The following is a 21,700-nucleotide window of genomic DNA, read 5'->3' on the forward strand; positions in this document are numbered from 1 at the left end:
CTCGACCGCCGATCGCGGTTTAGGCCGTTAGCTGGTCATCGAGCGGCGATTAGATCACTGTCGGGCTGTCAGCCGCGATCGAGATAATGTCTTCCTTCGTCGTGAGTAATTGTAACTTCTCGATTTATCTTTTAACGAAGTACGCAATTTTCATTATATATGCACACGAACGTTTCACATTTTGCAGTAACGCGAGACGGTAATCCTGCAGTTACATGACGCGTGGCAAACAGGACCCCACACAATCGGGGTACGAGAGTGCGTGCAAGGGTTTGGTGTGGGTCTAGGTTTGTAGACGCCAGCCTGTTACTGTTCTATTCTACTTCGTTGTACTTCGTCTACGGTTGTTTGCCGTCCTTGTCGGACGCGAATCCAATTCCCTCTCCTTTTCCCATGATCTTGAAAGCAAAGGAAGGATTGTGTGCGATCGATTCTACGATTCCTTCCCAAGGTCGAATTCTGTGCCGCGGTGAGTGGATTCGGCTCGGCGAATCGGAGGAAGACGAGGTCGCTAGAGTTTTGGTTTGTTTCTCTTTTTGAGGCTTTTGTCGGCCAGTTAGTTTATCTTCGCCGAGGTAAGAGGGTGCTGTGGGGGGAGAAACACGGCGGCGATGAAGCGGTATAGGAATGGGGAGATTTGGGGTTTTGAGGCTCAGGTCCCGCCCAGTCCCGACGGGGGCGTCGTGCTCGGCGTCGATGGAGGTACCACCTCCACGTTGTGCGTATGCCTTCCGGCTTCCTGGCCCCTTCCTCAGCCCTTGCCTGTACTATCCCGCGCCGTCGGTGGATGCTCTAATCACAATTCCGTTGGAGGTACCGATTCCCCTTTCCCTGTTCCTTTCTGTCCTCCTTGGCTTCTCGGATGCTAATGATTTTCAAGGTCGCAACTTTGTTTTTTCCGTCAGACTGATCAAATAATCTGGCCATGCACTCTCTTCACATAGAAGAGAATGTAGGACTGAGACCATTTTGGTAAAGGAATTGGAACGTGTCAAGACTGGAGAGGAAGTAGTAACAATGTAAAATACCTTTTTTCTAAAAAAATTATTTTTACATATCATACGAGATGAAAAACTTTCGAATAATAAAACATATTTTATTCCTATCACAACATGATTTGTTCATTTTATATCTGGTGATTAAATATGAAATGCTAAGTCTTAAGTCCTAACCCGTAACTGGCATCCTCTTCGGTATTCACCTTGTTTGAGAGTGCAAAATTTCATGCCTTTTCTTTTGTTTTTTTTCTTAAAAAATTATCATATCCTAAAACTATTGCCTGAGTTTAGTATCTGATTGGAAATGTCGTGAAAAATGACCGAATGTTTGAGAATCATTTGATAATTTCAATCATTTGATGGTCTAATGTTCTGTGAGGGCCTAAGTTTTTCTCTTTCAAAAATTTTCTTTAGCTTAAGCTGTTGGCTCAGTCTATATAAACTATTGCAAGGAAAGTATTCTGAGGTACCACCGAGATAAAAAAAAATGCCAATGACTAAACAAAATGATTGTGGTAGATCTTTTCTTAATTAATTGAGTCCATAGTTGAACTGGTTGCTATTTTGGTTGTTTTCATACGCAATAACAAAGTGCTAATTTAAATTCATTCAATCAGAGAGGGTTTCATCTGATTTTATTAGTTGCATTATGGGTAATATTGAGATGAATGATGACTGTATCTCTGGTTAATTGATGGCTGTTAGGAGGGTTCTAACTTCCATATGAATTCTATGTAGAAAATGCTGCTAGGGAGACCCTAGAGGATGTTATGGCCCAAGCTCTTTCAAAAGCTTGTTGTAGTCGCTTATCTGTACGGGCAGTTTGCTTGGCTATATCTGGAGTTAACCATCCTTCAGATCAACAGAGGATAATCAACTGGCTTGGGTTTGTTCATATTTTCACCAGAAAGGCTTTTGTAGTTTATTTCACTTCCTGGTCATTTTTGGCATTCCTTTAATGGTAATTTGTTCTACAAGGATTGGGATGTTATTTTCGAAAGATAATTGCTACATTTATTTGAAGGAAGTGACATATATTGTGGTTATGAAGTATGAAAGATTACTTTTTGTCATATTCTTTTCACCTAGTACTATGTTGAATTTTAAAGTCTCAAATGCATGAAAATAACAGTCATGTCATACAGAGCATTTTAGCATGGATCTTGGAACTGTCAGCTTTGTTAGAAGCTACCATGCATTTGTTTAGGCTGGTTCAACTACTTGAAAGTACCAGTTTTATGAAGCCATGCTTAGTGCCCTTTTGACTACAGTTTACATTTCTAGGAGAAGAATGATCTCTCAGATAGCTAAAAGCTAAAGGGACAACTAAGCTGCATTGTTGGAAAAGTTAACTTGGGAAGATGATGAAATATATATGAAATTTCTTACAGAAGTTTCTTGGTAGGTCATTGTAATCTTCTTTTATTACAGCAGGAACTACTGTTTTATTATATTTCTCAATTACCCTCCAAGCACTAGTTCTTATTCACGATTAAGGTCAGGGCGACTGGCTATTTATTGTCTTTTGGCTGACTTCTTTACTGGGAGAAGCCGGGAGACAATGAGGATGTTGGCATTTTGTAGAGTAGTAACATAAATATTCTTAGTTGAACAGTTGCAAATTGGGGTCAGGTATATTGTTTGGTCTGAGTCAAGCATCAATTCCCTCTCAATGGTGGGATCATGACCAAATGAAGCACTTCGAGAAGTGACCATGTGAGGCAACAGGCTCAATGATCTGGCTCCACTAGGAATGACGAAGAAAGTGTGGTGATTCCAGCAATGCAAGTTGACTTTGGAACCAGTTGCATTGAGCATGTTTTACACCTCTAGTTGTGTGCAATTAAGACTCACGCCAGGTGCTTTTGTCATTTAAAAGGTGACCAATAGATTCTTTAGCTAGACAAGTCAAATTGATTGGAGTCGAAAGTTGGAGACCAAACATAATTTTTATTTAACATAATTAAATATGATTTAGAAGATATGAATTTTGCTAGTGATATAGCCTTACATAGACTTCAACAGTGATCTGAGAATTCCTGACTTCAGATAGTTGAAATTCATGACTTGTAATGTGATAGGAACTTAGATTCATTAACTTTTAACAAAATTTAGTTTGGCTCATTGATATTTCCAAATAAAATTGAAAGCTTTGATGGCTTCATGTAAAGGTCTTTTTAGACTGCTAGTTGGTTATTATCTGACATGCTAAATTCTCAGAATCCACTGGATTTGATGATTATAGATTGAGTTATTACACTATCGTACATTAGTTTCTTTTTTATTTTTAGATTTTTGAAATTCACTGCCAAACAAATCAAAGGTGTTACTTGTTTGTTTTATGTGAAACAATAGTATATACCTGTTTGTCAGTACATGACATTTATGATGCAAGTATTCTCAAGGTGGTTAGGATTTTTGGGAGATAAACGATTCTATAATATGACCAACTTAAAGAAAAGATGGATTAGATAATTTGAACATAATTAGTTAATTAAAGCATTTATCTTCTTCTCCATATCCATATGCATGTATAGGGCAATGATGCACTCCCAAGCCCTCTGTTTCTGATATCTGTAAATATTGAAAACTAATAATGGATTTTTTATTTTCTTTTATTCCTTTTTTAATTTGAAGAGAAAAGAACTATTATGCTAACCATTTCCTTATGAACTGTGTATTTGTCTTAAACATATATTGCTGGGAGATCAATTTTACCTTTGTAGAAAATCTACCAATCATGGAACATGGTAGAGCAAGGAAGATTTCTTTTTAGGATTGCTTAACTTTCTGAAACTATTCATTAATTGACTATAATATGACCCTGCACTCTTGTTGATTTGAATCTGAATATTGTAGCCTTTTTTTTGTCTCATTTAACAGAAATATATTCCCAGATAAAGTCGCATTCTATGTTGAAAATGATGCTGTTGCAGCGATGGCCAGTGGAACAATGGGCAAGCTTCATGGATGTGTATTAATTGCAGGCACAGGAACCATTGCTTATGCGTTCACAGAGGATGGAAAACAAGCCAGAGCAGCTGGTGCAGGACCAGTTTTAGGGGATTGGGGGAGGTTATGTTATTCCTTATCTTTGATCTAGTTTTGTTCTTAACATGATTGGCTTGCAACATTCATGGTTCATAACTTTGTCTGACACTGTATGTTTATGATAATTTTTCCTACTTTGTAAATGTATCAAACATTCAAGATGATTTGTTCTTGATAGAGTTTATACTGATATCATAAATCAGATAGGGATGAATTTTGCAATAAAAAAAAACAACCAAGCTGCACCTAATGGACTTTAGAGGTGTTCACTGAATGAGATAAGGAGCTTGCAAATGAAATATCATGCAATAGAACAAGGATGTCAGAGAAGTAATGTAGAAGATGCATAACCAGAAGTGCAACTTTTATTAGCTCTTCTTTGGCTTCCAACTTGATAGTCTGATGCATTCGGAAATCAATGTTTCTGTTTTCAATATAATTCTATGAAATCTACTAAATGATATATTTACTGGTCTTGTATGGATCTGTTATTCCTTATGATCCAATGCAAGTAAACTGATAATATATGATTACTTGTCTGTCTTAATTTGATATTATGTGGTGTAAATTGATAATATATGACTACTTGTTGGTCTCAATTTGATATTATGTTTGCTCTCTCAGATTATTTTGGAACTCAATCATTTTATAGTTGAGCGCAGGTGTGTCCTTGAGTGTGTCAGATTTCGTCTTTCAGCTTGTGTCTTGTAACTCAAATCACCTAATAGTTGAATGTAGGGATGTGTGTGTTTGTGCTAGCTCTTTCATCTTGTATTTTGTAACTTAATCACCTTATAGTTGTCTGTAGGTGTGTCTTTGTGTATGTGTGTGTGGTGGTGGTGGTGGTGGTGGTGTGCGCGCGCACACACTGTGTGAGAGAGAGATTTGTAGATGAGTGTATGCATTTAGAAAACACAGGTTGCAAGTATATATGTCAGCTCTTTCAGTTTGTATTTTGTAGCTTGATCACCATACTGTGTTGGTGTTTAAAAAGTGCAAGCTTTGTGTGTGTGAGAGAGAGAAACTTATAGTTGAGTATGCGTTTAGAAAACACAGATTGTGTTTATTATTCCAGATTGGCCCTTTCAGCTTGTATTTTGTTACTCACCTTAGAGTTGAGTAGGCTTTACTACAATATTTGTATTTTTTTTTTATCTCACTCCCCCTTCATCTCTCTCAGACATGTAGTCACCTGGTTATTGTGCACATGCTGCTGGCAGAGTTGGTGATGCCAGTGGTTTTTGAAAATCTGGTTAGTGCTTTCAGTTTGTATTTTGTAACTCAATCACTATACAGTAAAAGCTGTGTGTGTGTGAGAGAGAGATTGGATCTCTTGGCCTGCATTTTGTAACTCAATCACCTGATTGAGTGTACGTGTTTAGAAATCACAGGCTGTGTATGTGCCAGATTGACATTTTAAGCTTGTATTTTGTTACTCGATCACCTCAGGATTGAGTAGGCTTTACTACAATATTTGTATTTTTTTTATTTCACTCTCCATCTCTCTCACACACATATCCACCTGGTTATCGTGCATATGCCGTTCAAAAATCTCCACGTCACTATTTGTCATCCTTGCCCAATAAACTATACAACGTAGAATGTGAACAACATTGACTATAGAAAGGTAATATTCTTTTCCTTTTTGTTTTCCAAGAAATAATTTATAGAACATGCATTCATGTAACCTGTCACCTGTCATACATGTTTAGTGATTTTGCTTAGAATATATGGTTTGTGTTACTGATTTTAATTAGTCTACAGTGAAGAGATTTGATTATGTTACGTTACTGTTATTTCTTATGCAAGAATGGAATTACTGATATTCTGGCCATATGTAGTGGATATGGCATTGCTGCACAGGCATTGACTGCAGTCATTAGGGCACACGATGGGCGGGGGCCTCAGACAAAGTTAACAAAGAGTATTCTTGACATGCTCAAACTCTCTTCACCAGATGAACTGATTGGGTACTAGTTCAACTTTCCTACATAATATATTGACCGCTATGAATTTATTGTGTATTTACTTGAAAGTGAATCTTAAAGGATAAATTTTGAAATGGGAAAATCAGAAAGAAAAGTAGCAATTATTATTATTTTCTTAACTTAATCCACCTAAATCTGCATGGTAAACTGAAAGTACAAGAAACTGGTCAAACGAAATTACATAACTTCCTATTCTCCCTTTATTTTCTCATCTTTTTATGTTCTTCAAACTTCTTTTCAACACAGGGATGCAATATGTATGTGGTGTATGCTTTTTCAAAATAGACACAGAAGCTCTTTTCCAATACTAACTTCTTGAGATGAGTTCATGTAATCCCTTTTACCTGTACGACACAGGTGGACTTATGCAGATTCCTCTTGGGCTCGTATTGCCGCATTGGTTCCCACTGTGGTATCTACTGCTGAAGATGGTGATGAAGTTGCAAATAAGATACTATGTGATTCTGTTCAAGAGTTGGCAGACAGTATTATAGCAGTTGTAAAGAGACTTAGATTGTGTGGCGAAGGTGAAGTGCGACATACTACTGATCATGCTGAATGAAAATTCTATTAAATCTTTACGTGCTATTTAACTTAGTTAGGCACTCTTCTTTTTGGAAAGATTTATTTTTCCTTAAAAAAATGCTTCTTTCATGTCCAACACATCTCCATGTTGATTAAAGGGAATTTTTGTTTTTTTTTTTTTTTTTTTTTGCAGATGGCAAGGAGGCTTTCCCACTGGTTATGGTTGGCGGTGTTCTCGAAGCTAATAAGAGATGGGATATTGGTAAGGAAGTTGTAAAGTGCATTTCCAAGGTTTTTCCAGGAGCTCTACCTATTAAACCTGAGGTGCGCAATCAACTACACTTTTCTCCTTATCTCCTTTTTTATGTTTTCAATTTTTCATTTGCTCTGTTAGATTTTGGCATTCAAGTGTGTGTGTTTTTTTTAAAAAATGTCCTTTATGATTCTTTCCAGTTCCATCTCTAGATATAATTAGCTTCTACATACAAACTCCTGGCTCATGTTTACATAATCCTGTTCCTTCCTGAGAGAAGACTATCATGTTCAAATACATGAAATTTTTTTCCTGCTCATTCTCATACACACATCTCAACTACAATTATCATGTAAAAAAAATCAAATAGTAAAAAAGTGCTGCAGAATCTTCACAATTTCACTGACATGAAAGAAACTGGGGTTTTTCTAAGTTCACAGATTAAATTCATTAATTTTAAAGTAAAAATTGTATCTTTGTGTGACAATTCTACCACCCGAGTACCAACTCAGCTACACTCGTGGGGGCTATAAAAAATGTATCTTTATATCATGGCACATGGGCAACATACAATATCTTGTGTCTTTGACATAACTTGAACACTTGCATTTAGTAGCTACATCTCGGGTTTCTAATATTCTGTTTCCGCCATGGCATGCTTCAATTGTTCTTTTGCTCATAAGCCTGCACCAAATTGTTTCTTGCAGGTAGAACCAGCAGTAGGTGCTGCATTAGTAGCCTGGAATCGATATATCAGAGGAATAAAAAATGCACAGGAAGAAGGTGATTCCCCTCAAATCTCAGTCACATAGTATCACATCTATAGCAGCTGAATGAATGATCATTAAAAATGGCATACTAGAGAGTCATCACCAGTAAACAACTCATTCTTTTCTCTTGCAAAGATTTCCCCTGTAAATGAGAATCAATTAGGTTGGGCCTAAATTTGTATTTCACAACTAGTGTTCTTCTTAACAAGATTCATATATACTCCTGGTTTCTTCATCTTATTTTTCTTTCTTTACTTGTCCCTAGACTAATGCATTAAAACAAAGAAGTTGTTGTTTAACCATGATTATCACTAAAATTGATCACATAATGCACATTTAATATTTTTAATCATACAATTTTACTTTTTATTTTACATTTGAATGAGAAAAAGAATTAAAGAATGTCTTTTGTTATAAAAAGTATATAAATATTGAAAAGAGTGAATTTTAAAGTCAATAATGATATTAGAATGACTTTTTTTTTGACATTGTGAAACAAAAGCAATAATTGTTAAGGAAGGTGGACCCTCTAATTAAAATCCATCATAATCGTTTTAATTATTAGTAACATAAAATAAATAATAATTTATGTCTTGTCATAAATAACATCAATCATGACCTATACGGTCAAAGTTGTCAAATTGAAAATCTCATTTAATAAAAAAGATTATAAAAATATATTTAAAAAGAATTATTATTCTAACTAGTTTTATATCCAAACATATATTAAATATAATAGTCAATTTAAAAAATGAATACACTTCTCTTCGTTTCATTTCTTTCAAAATTTTTTATTTTAACTAAATTTTCTTAATTTATAAATAAAATAATTTTCATTCTGAAATTAAATCAAGAAAAATTATAATACGCAAGAAATACTATGTTTGTTGCTTTAACTATCTAACACTCCCTTTCTTCTATCCGGAGATATACCTTTCAAATTGATTTACTTTGACACCAAAAACATCTATAAACATGTTTTAAAATAATTAATCTATTTAGATTATTTTTGAATCTATTAAATAAAGACACATTAATGTCAATCGAGCAAGCTTTTATTAAAACAAAACAGCTTTGCTTCATATTTATTATGTTTATATGTTCCATTTTTATAAAAACATTAAATGAATTTGTTCTTTTCATGTCTTAATTTATCAATCTAGACCAACCTTTTGGAGCATTTAGTATAATTTTTAAAATTTAATAAATGCATTTGTTTTGTATTAAATATGGTACATACCCATCAAGTATTCAATCTAGTTGCTATGAAAAATGATAATGTGGCATAGTCTAACACTATAATTTTTGCTAAGCTTGTTTGATAAGGTGATTACTAAGACAAGGCAAGCCGAATTTAAAATAAATTAAGCCGTGTTAGATCTTGATCCGGATTCTTTTCTTTTTTACTACTTTCAAGTAAAGCAAAGTCTTTTTTACTACCTCACACGATCAGTCCCACGACCATCTGTAAAGAAGTAAATCAAAAACTACAGTTGACCACGACGGAAAAGGATATTGTCTCAACTTCACCGAAATTCGAACTCTTACCCTCTTCTACAACTCTATTCCATCGTAACCAACTCAGCTATGTCCCAGGGATATCAAAGTGAGTCAGCAGGCCATGCCTTGCCTTGCCATGGCTGCATCAGTTGCAGGTCCTCAAGAACAACATCAACTTTCCTAATTTCTCATCCTCTACTTAACAAAGGAAAAGGAAACATAACATTTTTTTGAAGGAGATTCAAAAGAAATCTCCTCGATTCCACACTTTGCCATCAGAAGTGAGCCTCCTCCTGTTGGTGCAACGGAGCATGAAACTGAGAAAAGGGATGATGAGATGAGATCTGAGCTAGAGGCCTCTCTGGTGGCGATGGGGCCCCAGCCAAGGATTTGGAAGGGCCATGAAATCACCAAGAAGGTGAAAGAAAATGAGATGCCATGGAGAAAAAAAAGATGCTGCTGATAGAGAAGCTGGTGTCCATTAATGGAGGCCACATGCTCACACCTCTTTATGCGATGATGATGATGATAATGATGATGATCATACAGTCAACCACAATGCACAAGCTGGTGGGCTCCAATGCCACTCGAATAAAGCACAAGAACAACTGAAGAAGAAGAAAGAAAAATTCAATCAATGAATCACTGTCCTCATGAAAAGGACAGGAGTGAGTGTGGGGATCAGTGATGCAGAGTATAATTTAATGAGTGCAAATTCCAGCACTCAGACATGGACCCGATCACATGGGAAAGGACTGAAAAAACACACTACTTTGTGGTCCAGCTCCACATGCCAGTAGCTAAAGATAAGGCAGAGGAGAAGAAGAATCATATAGTTGTAGTTGTAGTTTTGATACTCAGATATTTTTCATAGAGAAGATTATGTACCAATACTATGAGACGAAATCATATGATACAATTATTAGACACGCATCGCATAAATTAAGTAAATTTAAGAGCTACTTGAGAGTTGAGCACCTAAGGCGCGAATGTGTGATGAAAAAGATGGCAACTGTTTTCAGTATTTGAGTGATCCGACGGATGCGATCCTGGTGGTGGTGCTGAGGTTCCTTGAATCCTGGTGCTTCATGTAGTCGTCGCAGCTGTTGGGCGGAAGCCTTTTGGCGGGGGCGGAGTTGAGGAAATTGGTGGTTTGTTTTCCCATCTGCTGCACTTCCTGAGGTGAAAGGATCTGTATGCACGATACGTTGCTCACAAACTCCCTGATGGATTGCACAAGTATCGTCGGATGAACTCGTGAAAGACAGTCAACAATGATATGAAAGGGTAACAATAGAATTGTAGCGAACTTACTGCCAAGGATCGTCGCCGACAAGAAGAATGTCGTCCTCCCTGTCGACAAATACAAGCTGCCAGCCTGATCTCAAAGGGTCTTCCAACTGGCCTTCAAGGCCGAATATGTCTAATCTTCCGTAGGATCCGGATTTACAGCACCGGTATATCAAACTAATCAGTTTATGAGCATGTTTGAACTAAATAGTTAATGACCTTTCATTCTATGTAAGCATGTCTGCACTATGTAGTCTTCTGAAAACTAAATGAACTAATCAAACAGTTGGGTCAAACTATTTAACAATCAAATGTCATTTAGCGATCTTCTGTAGCTGTAGGATCACAACTAAGAAAAACAAATTAGTATTTTGGTTTTCAACTTTTTTTTAAATCTAAAATTTACAAATCTGCACCGGTATATCAAACTAATCAGTTTATGAGCATGTTTGAACTAAATAGTTAATGACCTTTAGCATTCTATGTAAGCAAGTGATGGCTCTGGGCACTATGTAACAAGGGTGGTCTTCTGTGGAAGGAGCATGAAAATCTCCAGCAGGGAGCGGTAGCATTGTTTCAACTGCTAATCTCTTCGATGACCATTGAGTAGGCCACCTGGTTGCTTCTCGCCCATGGTAAGTCAAACTATTTAACAATCAAGGCTGGATGTAGCAGACCTTTCAGAAAATATAACAATTTCTTCTGTTGCAGTTGTTGATGATGTAAAATTTACAGAATTTGTTGTGGTTGCTGCTGCTCACCAAGAGAAAAATTACAAACCAATGTATTGATCATTGAAATGGAAGTGCAGCAACTGCTTTGTAGTGTAGTTTCGTGAAGTGCCGCTGCAGCCGCTGTCTGGTACATGTCAGATTGCAGACCAAGCATTTGAGTATCAAACCGTGGCTGCATTTGCATCCATGGTGTAACACCCATACCCTGAAAGTTCAGTGACTGAAATGCAGGATTTCCTGCATGTCGGAGGCACATTAGAGATGAATTCAGACTGATACCATCCTCCTTTCCGCCTAATTATTGATATATTAGCGAGTTGAATGGTTATATACAAAGAAAAATAAGTAGTCTAAACAAATATTAAAGCTTGGCTTGACTGCAATCTCTTCATAAAGGATACAACATTAGCGACTGTACCTGGAAGTGAGGGCAATCCGGTTGGCCAAGGACGCTTAAGCCTAAAGGGAAAGGGAGGCGGATACATTGGAAAAGTTGTCAGAGGCTCAATTTCCCAGAGTGAAACCCTTGGTTGCCTCTGACCAGCAGTTGACTCATCCCAGCCAACCTGGATTAATGAAACCCAGATGGCACAAGCAGGATGATTAGAGTTGATTGTATCTTCAAGAAATTGGTTTCAAAAAGAATTTCTATCCGGAAAGAAATTACCCAGAATTTTCCTTGGGCAAAGTAAATCTGGTTATTGTGGGAATTTTTACCTTAACAGAGCGCCAGTGTGAATTTGGCCAATTGACAGGATCAAGATCACTAATTCCTGTAATTGTGCCCATGTATCTGTTAAATTAAAGAAGTAACCATCTTAAGTCACGAAAGAGAACAATAAGAAAATTATAAACAATGAAGCATCAACTTGATCATGGAATTGCAGAGGAAATGCTCAAGAAACAAATCACTAAAATAGAGGCTGCTGCATATGAAGCTACCTTCGAACGCTTGACTCTTCTGTCTCAAAAAGCATCCGGAAACGCATACCCACAGAAATACGGGTGTGATAAACTGCTTTAACATACTTAGCAAGTGGAATAACAAATTCAGAAGGGCTTGCCCTGAAAAGTTCAGGATAAAATTTCTGATTAATCAAATGACTAGAAAACATAGGTCTTTAAGATATGTTTTATTTACCTTGGATTATAGAATATTGTAAATCTACTGTTTGTGGCAGCAGCATGAGCAGCTGCAGCAAGAAGTCCTATGTGCATGCTGTCACTAGACAAAACAGATGAGGGCATAACTGTTTGTGGTCTATTAGCACGCCGAATTCCCAGAAGTAACTGATTGTTGTCATTCCTATTATATCAGGGGGGAAATTTAATATTTATAATTCTTTTGAAAAAAAATCTGTTAACAATGCACAAATAGTTAATTGGAGAAGCACCATGTAAAAAGAACAGAATCCCCTGCAACAAGTCTCTTTGCACTCACAAAGACACTCCATCCTGTCGTAAGAAGATGTCTCTTTGGCTGACCTGCATCAGGACCATGACCATACCCTCGGTTGAAGATTTTATATCACATGCTAGATCAGACTAGAAATGTAAAAATACCAGAGCAAGAACATTAAAAGTTTGCAAGATGGCATCATTCAGACTTAAAAGCTAGAATTACAACATTGTCTTATGTCATAATGGCATGAATAGTAAATCCAACCTCAGCACCTATGAATGTCTAATTTACGCAAATAGAGGCAAGAAATTCACATACCTCGGAATATGTGGCGGAACTTCCACTCATTACCATGGAGATCCCTTGCAATCAACTCTTGACAAGGAGGCTGCTGTGAAAAGTCCTACAACAGTATATAGTTTAATTAGGATGGGATATAGAGCCTTGAACATAGTTCAATCAAGGGACAAGTTCCATGTCGTAGTCCCCAAATAGTTGGGACTAAAAAGGCTAGTTGGTGAAGAGGAGGATCACAATATATACTACTTGACTACAGACCAGCAAGAAAATGCCCTTGATTTTTGTCAATTAAATGGCAATTCAAACTTCTGCTAGCAAGCTAGATTTACCAATGGAGGAAACACTTTTTCTGCAGCTCGACGAGGAACAGAGAATCCACCATGTGTACTGGTGTCACTTGCAGTTAGCGTCTTACAGAAGTAATTAGTTGGTTGTTTGCTCGGAGTACCCAATTCAGTAGGTAGATAGGGATCTTTTTGCTCTTGCTACAGAACAAATTTAAATGTTGCAATGAGAATCAAAGGATGTTGCAACAGAATAAGGCATTAAGAGCACAGATAAAGTGATTACTGGATTTAATGGTTGCAACGTCATCTGGGCATAAACTTCATCTGTCTCTTTGTCTGCCTGTAGAAAATGCACACTCATGAGTATGTAAATGATCATGAAACTAAGAGAGAATTAAAAATATCTGAGTCAAACTTACATGCATAGTAACATTATGAAGTTGACAAACCAACTGAGGTAGCAAGCTTGGGTAGCTAGGAAGGGAGTCAATTTCCTTATTGGTAGATGCAGCTACCTGATGAGATATCCAGATTAAACAGCATGCCAGGAAAAACAAAGAATGGCCTATCCCAAATAATCCGAGCTAAAAGAACTAATCAAAAACGAGCAAGAAAAAAGATTCACAGGGATAGTTGTTACACTGCCAAATGCAAACTGTTTAAAACAATTGGGAAATGAGTAAAACTGCTTACCTGTTCACTGTGGCCTTGTGGGAAATAGACTACACGACTTCCAACAAGAGGCAATGAAACTAGTGGTCCGGCACAAGCATGCCATAACTCTGAATTCAAGCAAATTTGCTCTTCTGTATCTTGAACTACATGATTAACACATTACACAGTTAAAATGAAGAAATTATATATAAATGATCGGAGAATCATCATTGCCATCAAAATGCAGTGGTTAAGTAACTGTGAAGGTTGGAATAAGCAAACCTACTGTTTACATACACAAAATGGCTCATGGTTTTCCAAATTTTCAAAGGTGCACACATAAATAATTGCATTATGTCTAAGCCCTAACTTAATCAGTAGTCAATATCCTTTTCTTGTTCTTTTTGTCGCTGAAAACACATAATTGTCAATTCTTACTTCCAAACAGATGGATTTAGGAATAATATTATTTTGCAAAAATGACTAGTTTGGGATCTTGAAAGGCCACATTTAACAAAGTCTTCTGAGAGGAGAGAGATTTATTAAAATTACAAACTGCATTATTACTTTGAAAAAACATGCAATTTAAGGAATTCAAGAGGGTAAGATTAAGACAGTAGTCAATAAAGATCAGCTGAGGCAATCATCAAATAGATCAAAAGTCTAATGATGAATCCTATGGTGGTTCTTGCAAAACAACAGTGATTAGGTTAACAGAAATATTAATCCTTACAATAAACCACACACAGATCAGGTCTCACTTGACCCAGCAGTGTTAACTAGCACAGTTAGCAATGCTCAATGAGATTCATTTACATTGAAGGATTAATAACAAAAAATTGGAAGGGGAACTTGGATCACTAATGATTAAAAATTATTATAATCATTGATTAAGTACAAAAAATTGCATATAGATCTTGATACGGTGAACATTTTAAGCTAGTCAACAAAAATGCCATAGAACTCACCATCTTGTTGCTGATTTCCAAGACCTGATGGTGAGAGTTTCATCTTCTTATTTAATGAAGAGACTGCAACGACTGGAACCAAAAAATTGCAATTCTAGCCCTGAAGTTCCACGCTCTAGTCAAAGAAAGAAAAAACATTTTTGAGAAAAGGAACTTGAATAGCAAGAATTTCCCTTCTCTTCCACGCAACAAAACATCTCTATGATTATATTCAACTCTGCAAAATATTATCACTATCGTTCTTTCATCATCACCAAATGTTTTTAATTGACACGGAATCTACCGATCTGAGACTATATGGAAAAGAAACAAATCAAAATAGAATGACAAGCTCAATCTTCTGGGGAGATGGAATGAGAAAAATTTTCCAAAGCCGATCCAAATTCCAAAAAAGTTCACTTTCAACATTTTTAGTCCAGCAATTAACTATGTAAGCCCTGGCTAAAAAGATTTGCAATTTTTCAGCAAGAAACAGGTTTTAACCCTTCTATTTATTTTTCAAGGGATCCTGCGCCCCTCGGTACAACGAAGTTGCAAGCAAAAATCCTTCTTTATTGTCCAATCAACGTCAAAGAAATTCGTCCCGGTTCTCAGACGACAAGACAAGGTCACTGAACCATAAAACAAGCAAATGAAAAGTCGCAGTAGCTAACTCAACGAAGAATTTGAGAACGAAAAGCATCAACAAGAAACCCAAAATCGAGCTTCAGAAAGGAAAGAAACTCTAAAAATCTCAAAAGCCAGCTAAGAATTCCAAGGGGGGGAGGACATCAGCAGAAAAGTACGAACTATAAGCCACCCCAGATCTCACCTCAGGAACTCCCTTCTCGACCCGAACCAGCACCAACAGCTACCCAAGCACCAAAAGGAGCTCCTTTCCTTCACCAAACATCAACGTCCGCCCTGATCTCGGCCTCGGACCTCCCAAACCAGCTTACAACTAAAACGAGGAGAACCTAGAGTGAGCTTCACCTCCCAAAAGGTTTCATCTTGAACCCCAGGTAGCTCAGCACCCCGCCGCCGCGAACCAGCGCCGCGCTTCGGGATCTCAGGCACAGGACGAGCATTTAGGAAGCGAGAGCAGCATCCCGCGACAACAGATTCGTGAGCTAGGGAGGAGCAATTGAATGCCGACCCTCTCCTCGCTCCGATCGAGTGCGTGCTCCGAGGAGCGAGCTTGACGGCGCTGCGTTTGAGAAGGGAGTGTCCCAAGTACGCCTTTTTTATTTTCCAGCGTCCATCAAAACTCTGCTTTTGTTTCCTCTTTTCCTCCTCCTACTGTAATTTTAAACGTTACTGTAATCTTTTCTGAGGATATTTTTATTTTGCCCCACTCTTTAATTACATTTTACAAATCACCCTTCATTTTACTCTTACCATTTTTTTATTATATTTATTTGCTCATTTATTATCATTTTACTCCTCCATTTTTAACAAGTAAATAAACAACGTAGAAAATGAAAAGTCTAAATTTCATTTTAATAGCATATCAAGAGAGTGAGTGTTTTATACCTAATCTCTTAGCAATATTGACTAAAATATATTCAATATTATTAAATAACTTATAGTTAAAATTGTTTTTAATATTAATTAAAATTACTTAAATATTAATTAAAGTATTTTTGATCAAAATCATTATAATTTTAATCAAAATTGACCAAGATTACTTAAAGCAACTTTGACAAAAATTTCTAACTTCTTGTTAGAGCAATTTTATACAATAATATTGGAAAAATATTTTCCAAATATGGAGTTGTTCTTTTAATTTTTGCACGGCAATAATTATAAATTAAAAAATTAAATTAAAAATAGTAAATTATAGAGGCACTTTATTTTTTTAAAAAAAAAGAGTTTTATGTAGGACGTTAATAATTTATGGACCTTTTATCATCTTTGAGCCATGATGAGTGGTAAATTTTTTTATAAAAGTTTACTCATGCTTAACTATTGTAAATTTATTATCTTAAATATATAATCCTATTTGGGCGCAAGTAAAAAAAAAGAACATCTATCTTTCTTTTGGAATCGTAGACACGTTTTTCACCAACCGTTCATGTATAATTATTTAACTCCCATTCAGATACTATTCTATTATTATCTGTCATTTATATTTTCTATTTAAATTTGGAATCAGAAGTACATTATAGCAGTTATAATTTCATAGCTGCTATACATATTATAGTAGCTATGAAATCATAACTGCTATAATGTATACTTAATTTGTTTAAAAATATTCATGTTATAGCAGTTATAGTTTCGTAGTTACTGTAACACAGATTTAATCTTGTTTATTTACTATTCGCGTTGTAGCAACTACGAAATTATAATTTTTATAACGCATACTTAACATGTTCAAAAATATTCACATTATAATTTCGTAACTAGTATAATATAGATTTAACCTTATTTACCTACTATTCATATTGTAGTAGTCACAGCTTCATAATTATCGTAACTATTATAGCAGTCATAACTTCATAACTGTTATAATATAGATTCGACTTGTTTATCTAATATTCATGTTATAATACATATGAAATCATAGTTGTTACAACGTATAATGCATCCTCGATTTAAAATTTAGACATGAAATATCGATCGAAAATAATAATAAAAATAATATATTAAAAAATAATTAAATAATTATATATAAGTTACTAGCGGGATGAGATTTTTTTTATAAAAAAATTAAAACGAGATGCTCTTTTGAGTTTTGCCCATCCAATTTTATATTTTTTGTAATTATATATATATAACACAAATGATATATTGAATGAATACAATAAAATAAAATTTATTACACCTGCGCCGAACTTTACATATATTATAAATATATTATATTTCTGATAATCTATAAATATATTTTATTATTATTATTAAAAAAAAAAGCGGCGTGTTTTACGTGGAGTGGCCGTGTTGTTTACTTGTTTTCCACAAGGGTTAAAACGTAAAAATCGAAAGAGGTAGTGCTGCATGTGCTATATTTATTTACTATCTACATCACGTTGAAAATAACACCCTCCAGTTTGGATTTATTACGATGTGACGTCCTCATCCGGTCAAAGATAATTTGCAACTTTTTTTTTATTTTGCTCTGTCAAATTTATTTATTTATTTTCACACATAAGGAAAAACATATTCTCTTTCTTAGGATATTTTTACTTTGAACCTTAAAGTTTATTAATTTAGCTTTGGAGTCTTAGAAGTGACTTTTACGACGAGTATAGTAGTGATGTATGTTGACAATTTATATCCAATTAATCCTCTAAATAATAATAAAGTTTTGTGCCTATAAAAATTATTATTATTTTTATAATTATGAAAATGAATGGCATTTACAAAAATATTGTAAATTGGAATGCTGCTTTAGAGTAAAGGTGAATTGGACAAGGTAAAAACTAAGAGAGGGTGAATTAATTCATCCTCCAGTGTTAGTAGCTCTAATGTTGCTTTATTTATGTAAAAGGGTCAGAATTCCACATATCATCTACAACATATTGAGAAGGTAAATCGAGAACTGCAATTGACTACGATGGAGAACATTGTCTCGACTTCGTCGAGATTCGAAATCTTTACTCATTTCTACAACTTTGCTCCGTCGATCGGCCCCCAACTAACTCACGGTGAAACTATGCCGAGGGATTTGGAAACATGGCACAGATTGATGTTAGGACCTATAATGTTGCTTTATGATTACGATGATGATAGTGGTGGTCTAGTAAAGCTCTCATCATCTCTAGCTTGAACTTCAACGGAAACAATTCATTCTCATTGTAAACCACCAAACTACGTACAAATCTTTTAACTCGATCGAAGCTTAAAGTTAAAAGTAGAAACTAAACAAAGTAAGGATTGTGATGTGTGAATTAATTAATGTCGGCATATAGTCTTCTCCCTTAATTTGTGGTGCACCCCCACACTAGCTGCACTGTACGATACCCTCCATGATCCAATGGACCACTGTGTACATTTCGCCTGCAAACTCACTCGCCAGTCGTCACCACTGTGTACATATGCATGCATGGGGATTTGTAGACGAGATATATATATATAGAGAGAGAATGAGTTGATAATTGTTTTTGAATAAAGACAAAGGGATTAATTAAGGCATATCTTGCTTAATTCAGATGAAGCTTCCTCTGTACCTAATTGTTGTTCTGGTCCACTGTCCTCTGTTGCTGGGATCGAACCGAAGTGTGGAAAGGAAGCGTTTCCTAAATCACTGGAATGTTTGTTTTGTTTATCTGTGACACAAGATAGATAGAAATAGAGAGACCAAGCCATTAGTTTGCACTTTCACTCATTAGAAATAGAATACCTTCTTCTTACACTAAAAACAATTTCATTTAGGCTGTCTCTGATCTTCATCCTTCACCATTCTTCTCCAGGAAATGACAGTGCCATTCGATTGCCTCTCTCAAAAGCTAAAGAGAAACACATTGAGTAATTGAAAGGACCACATCTTTTGATTTACACTCCCAATTGGTCCCACAATTAAGGGTAATTAATCTTCTGGAAATGAGATGCAATTGGCATTTAAAGCTCGATCGAAAGGTAGCATAACAAGGGATGGGCAAAAACAATTGGCACATTTGCATCGGAAACTCGAAAAAATTGGAAACCTGAACTGAACTGAACTGAGCCTCTGAAGATGTGCTCCTCCTTAAAAGGTGACTGAGTGGCATGAATTCAACCTCCTGCAGAAATGGCCTTGTTGCCTTGCCTCCAAAAAGGGTTAGAACATTAGGTTTGCACACCTTTTAGTTGTGCCATCACATCAGAGAGTCAAATTTGGATCCAGAAAAATTGCAGTGGCCTTGTGTTTGCTTTGCATCTACTTTGGATGAGTAATTGGCTGATAGTTGTGGAATGGATCTGTCAGAAGGCAATAAGCTCAATTTGCCAGATCAGTGCTGATCTTTATGAAACTTATGCAGAAATAATAAATGGTTATATGAATATTATCCTCTATGCAAAGCCATTTGGCTCTTCTTTTTCAGGATTTAGTGGATTCAAGGGCATGAAACATGATTGAAATTGGAATGCATGGTCAACTAGTGGACAAGGCATTTCTATGTAGCAGTTGCAGAAAAAGAAAGACCTTTGTCAAAAAGAAATCAGCCAAAAAAATATTGGTTTTTCAGATCAGATATCTTTAATGTTTTTACCTTTGTTGCTTCATGTTTTTCTGCAGTCTCTGTGCTCCCCAGGTTTGGCCTTGAACCACCACTTTGCAGTAAAATAAAGTTCAAACTGTGAGAAAAGAGAATTTTAGCATAAGATGGTGCTAATAACAATACACGAGAAAATGAGAACGATATTATAATTCGACTTTTGCGTGGTTCATGAAGTAGGCAATATGATATAAAAACAACAACAAAAAGAAAGAAAGGTGTGAAAAGTTTGAACAAAGCACTATAAACATGCATAAGAAGCTTTCACTATCCCAAAAGTTATCATTCAAGTTAAATGGATAAAGCAAACAAAATTTCAGCTGGACCACTCTTGGCTAACAATGAATCAATCTCAAATGTTAAGATGCTGATTGGGAGTGTATTTTTTAGGGGGTTGAATATTCTGGCAATTTCATGGTAAGAGCATTCCTTACCTTGAAATGGAGATATCTTTTCCTGATATGTAGATTTGATACTCCTTAGTGGTCGATATATTCTATTCAGATTGGTATTTGCACAAAAGGCAATCGCAATTAACTAAAAACAGTAAATCACCCATCAATATGTGCAGTGCAGCTCACATATTATAATTTGATTCCTGAACCAAATTGTGCAACTTGTATAAAGGACAACAAAAAAAAACACTGGGCAATTACTGGATAAACAATAAGATATCAGTAGTTCATGGGGGCCAGTGATTAAATGCACAGAGATGAACACTGAATATTAACCCCCAACTAGTAGATTTATGATCATGCAAACAGTTGTTGAGAAAACTACTTGACATAAAACATGGTTCACTTGGTCCTTCCAGTTCAACTTGTATTGATAATCTGACTGAGAAAAGAAAACTAAGAACTCATAGCAAACTCATTCTGTTTTCAGATGAAGTTATGTGGAATCAAGAAGAACAGCAAAAAGATTAGATTAAGAACAAGTGGAACCCATGATTAGGGGAACCCATGCAAGAAAACCATGATTACTTGGATAACTAAAGCTCAGGACAGTGAGGGTAATTAAGAAGGGAATAAAATACTTGTGTCCCTACCATTGAGTGTGGAGAATGATGCTTTCAAAGCAATCTCAATCAAAGTTTGACTCACTTTTCTATGGGGAACAACAAGTGCTTCCTCTTTTCTTCCCTGAACACATAGGAGGAGACAGTACTATGGCTAATCTTTGATGCAAGACATCCTATTGATGGAGTTAACAAACAAGCATTTTTTTTCTTTTCATTTATTTCTTTTTAGCTTAGTAGATTTGTACCATTGTAGTAAATAAAATTTATTTATTTATTTATTGTAAATAAGGAGTACAGGTTCAGAGTAAGCTATTTGGACAGCTGAATCATGATGTTTGATGCCTTGCCAACTCTTGTTTTCTTATCCTTTTGTTTTTATGCAAATCTAGACACAGTTTCCTCGCGCGCGTCATATAATGGATGGAATAGTTTATAGGCCTAACTAACTCATGTGAAGCCCCTATTTGAGTCTCATATATGCTTCTTTTGATGAACTTAGACCTTGTACTTGCATTGCCATGTCTGAAATATCCATTCTTGAAGACTCAGTGCACTGATATATGTCTGAAGAGTTTCTTGTCCTTGCTTAGTCCAAAAACAAGACCCGGTGCCGCCGCTAAGACTTGATTTCATCCAAATACTAGTTTTTATTTCAGTTATCTTGGTGCCATCTGACTATTGAGCAGAAGTGATTCATCTCTGTTTCAAATGAATCATTACCCTTTTAGGAGGTAGTAGGGATGTAATGAAACAAGAGATTAGCTGTCGACCCAAGAACTTGGACA

General features: G+C 35.9%; 2 protein-coding genes across 2 annotated transcripts; one reads left to right on the forward strand and one right to left on the reverse strand.

Annotated features, from left to right (window-relative positions):
- The first annotated feature begins 253 nt into the window (after nt 1-253).
- LOC141833241 (uncharacterized) lies at nt 254-7,820 on the forward strand. The gene is made up of 7 exons (XM_074720638.1): nt 254-813; nt 1,737-1,884; nt 3,882-4,073; nt 5,891-6,019; nt 6,395-6,564; nt 6,756-6,886; nt 7,523-7,820. The coding sequence occupies exons 1-7, from the start codon at nt 612-614 to the stop codon at nt 7,625-7,627; spliced, it is 1,077 nt and encodes a 358-aa protein (XP_074576739.1). The 5' UTR covers nt 254-611; the 3' UTR covers nt 7,628-7,820.
- A 2,127-nt stretch (nt 7,821-9,947) lies between these two features.
- Nucleotides 9,948-15,927, reverse strand: LOC141833883 (auxin response factor 6-like). Its single transcript, XM_074721391.1, has 15 exons — nt 15,532-15,927; nt 14,721-14,835; nt 13,792-13,916; nt 13,518-13,613; nt 13,382-13,438; nt 13,141-13,296; nt 12,830-12,914; nt 12,504-12,594; nt 12,251-12,415; nt 12,052-12,174; nt 11,827-11,902; nt 11,528-11,675; nt 11,109-11,346; nt 10,400-10,552; nt 9,948-10,308 (listed from the first exon to the last, which is right to left on the reverse strand). Exons 2-15 carry the CDS (start codon nt 14,761-14,763, stop codon nt 10,104-10,106), a joined length of 1,761 nt encoding a protein of 586 aa, XP_074577492.1. The 5' UTR covers nt 14,764-14,835; nt 15,532-15,927; the 3' UTR covers nt 9,948-10,103.
- Between the last annotated feature and the right edge of the window lie 5,773 nt (nt 15,928-21,700).

Source organism: Curcuma longa, chromosome 8 (genome assembly GCF_044706935.1).
Source record: "Curcuma longa cultivar G26 ecotype Majalengka, Jawa Barat chromosome 8, ITB_CL_G26_1.1, whole genome shotgun sequence".
Taxonomy (NCBI): Eukaryota; Viridiplantae; Streptophyta; class Magnoliopsida; order Zingiberales; family Zingiberaceae; genus Curcuma; species Curcuma longa.

Bases quoted from the DNA above. Each gene is read 5' to 3' on its own strand.
- LOC141833883 (XM_074721391.1), bottom strand. From the start codon at position 14,763: ATGAAACTCTCACCATCAGGTCTTGGAAATCAGCAACAAGATG. The intron at 13,917-14,720 runs GTGAGTTCTATG...TTAATCATGTAG, and splicing joins TGGAAATCAGCAACAAGATG to TTCAAGATACAGAAGAGCAA. The intron at 13,439-13,517 runs GTAAGTTTGACT...CATTTTCTACAG, and splicing joins TTCATAATGTTACTATGCAT to GCAGACAAAGAGACAGATGA.
- LOC141833241 (XM_074720638.1), top strand. From the start codon at position 612: ATGAAGCGGTATAGGAATGGGGAGATTTGGGGTTTTGAGGCTCAGGTC. The intron at 6,020-6,394 runs GTACTAGTTCAA...TGTACGACACAG, and splicing joins TCACCAGATGAACTGATTGG to GTGGACTTATGCAGATTCCT. The intron at 6,887-7,522 runs GTGCGCAATCAA...TGTTTCTTGCAG, and splicing joins CTCTACCTATTAAACCTGAG to GTAGAACCAGCAGTAGGTGC.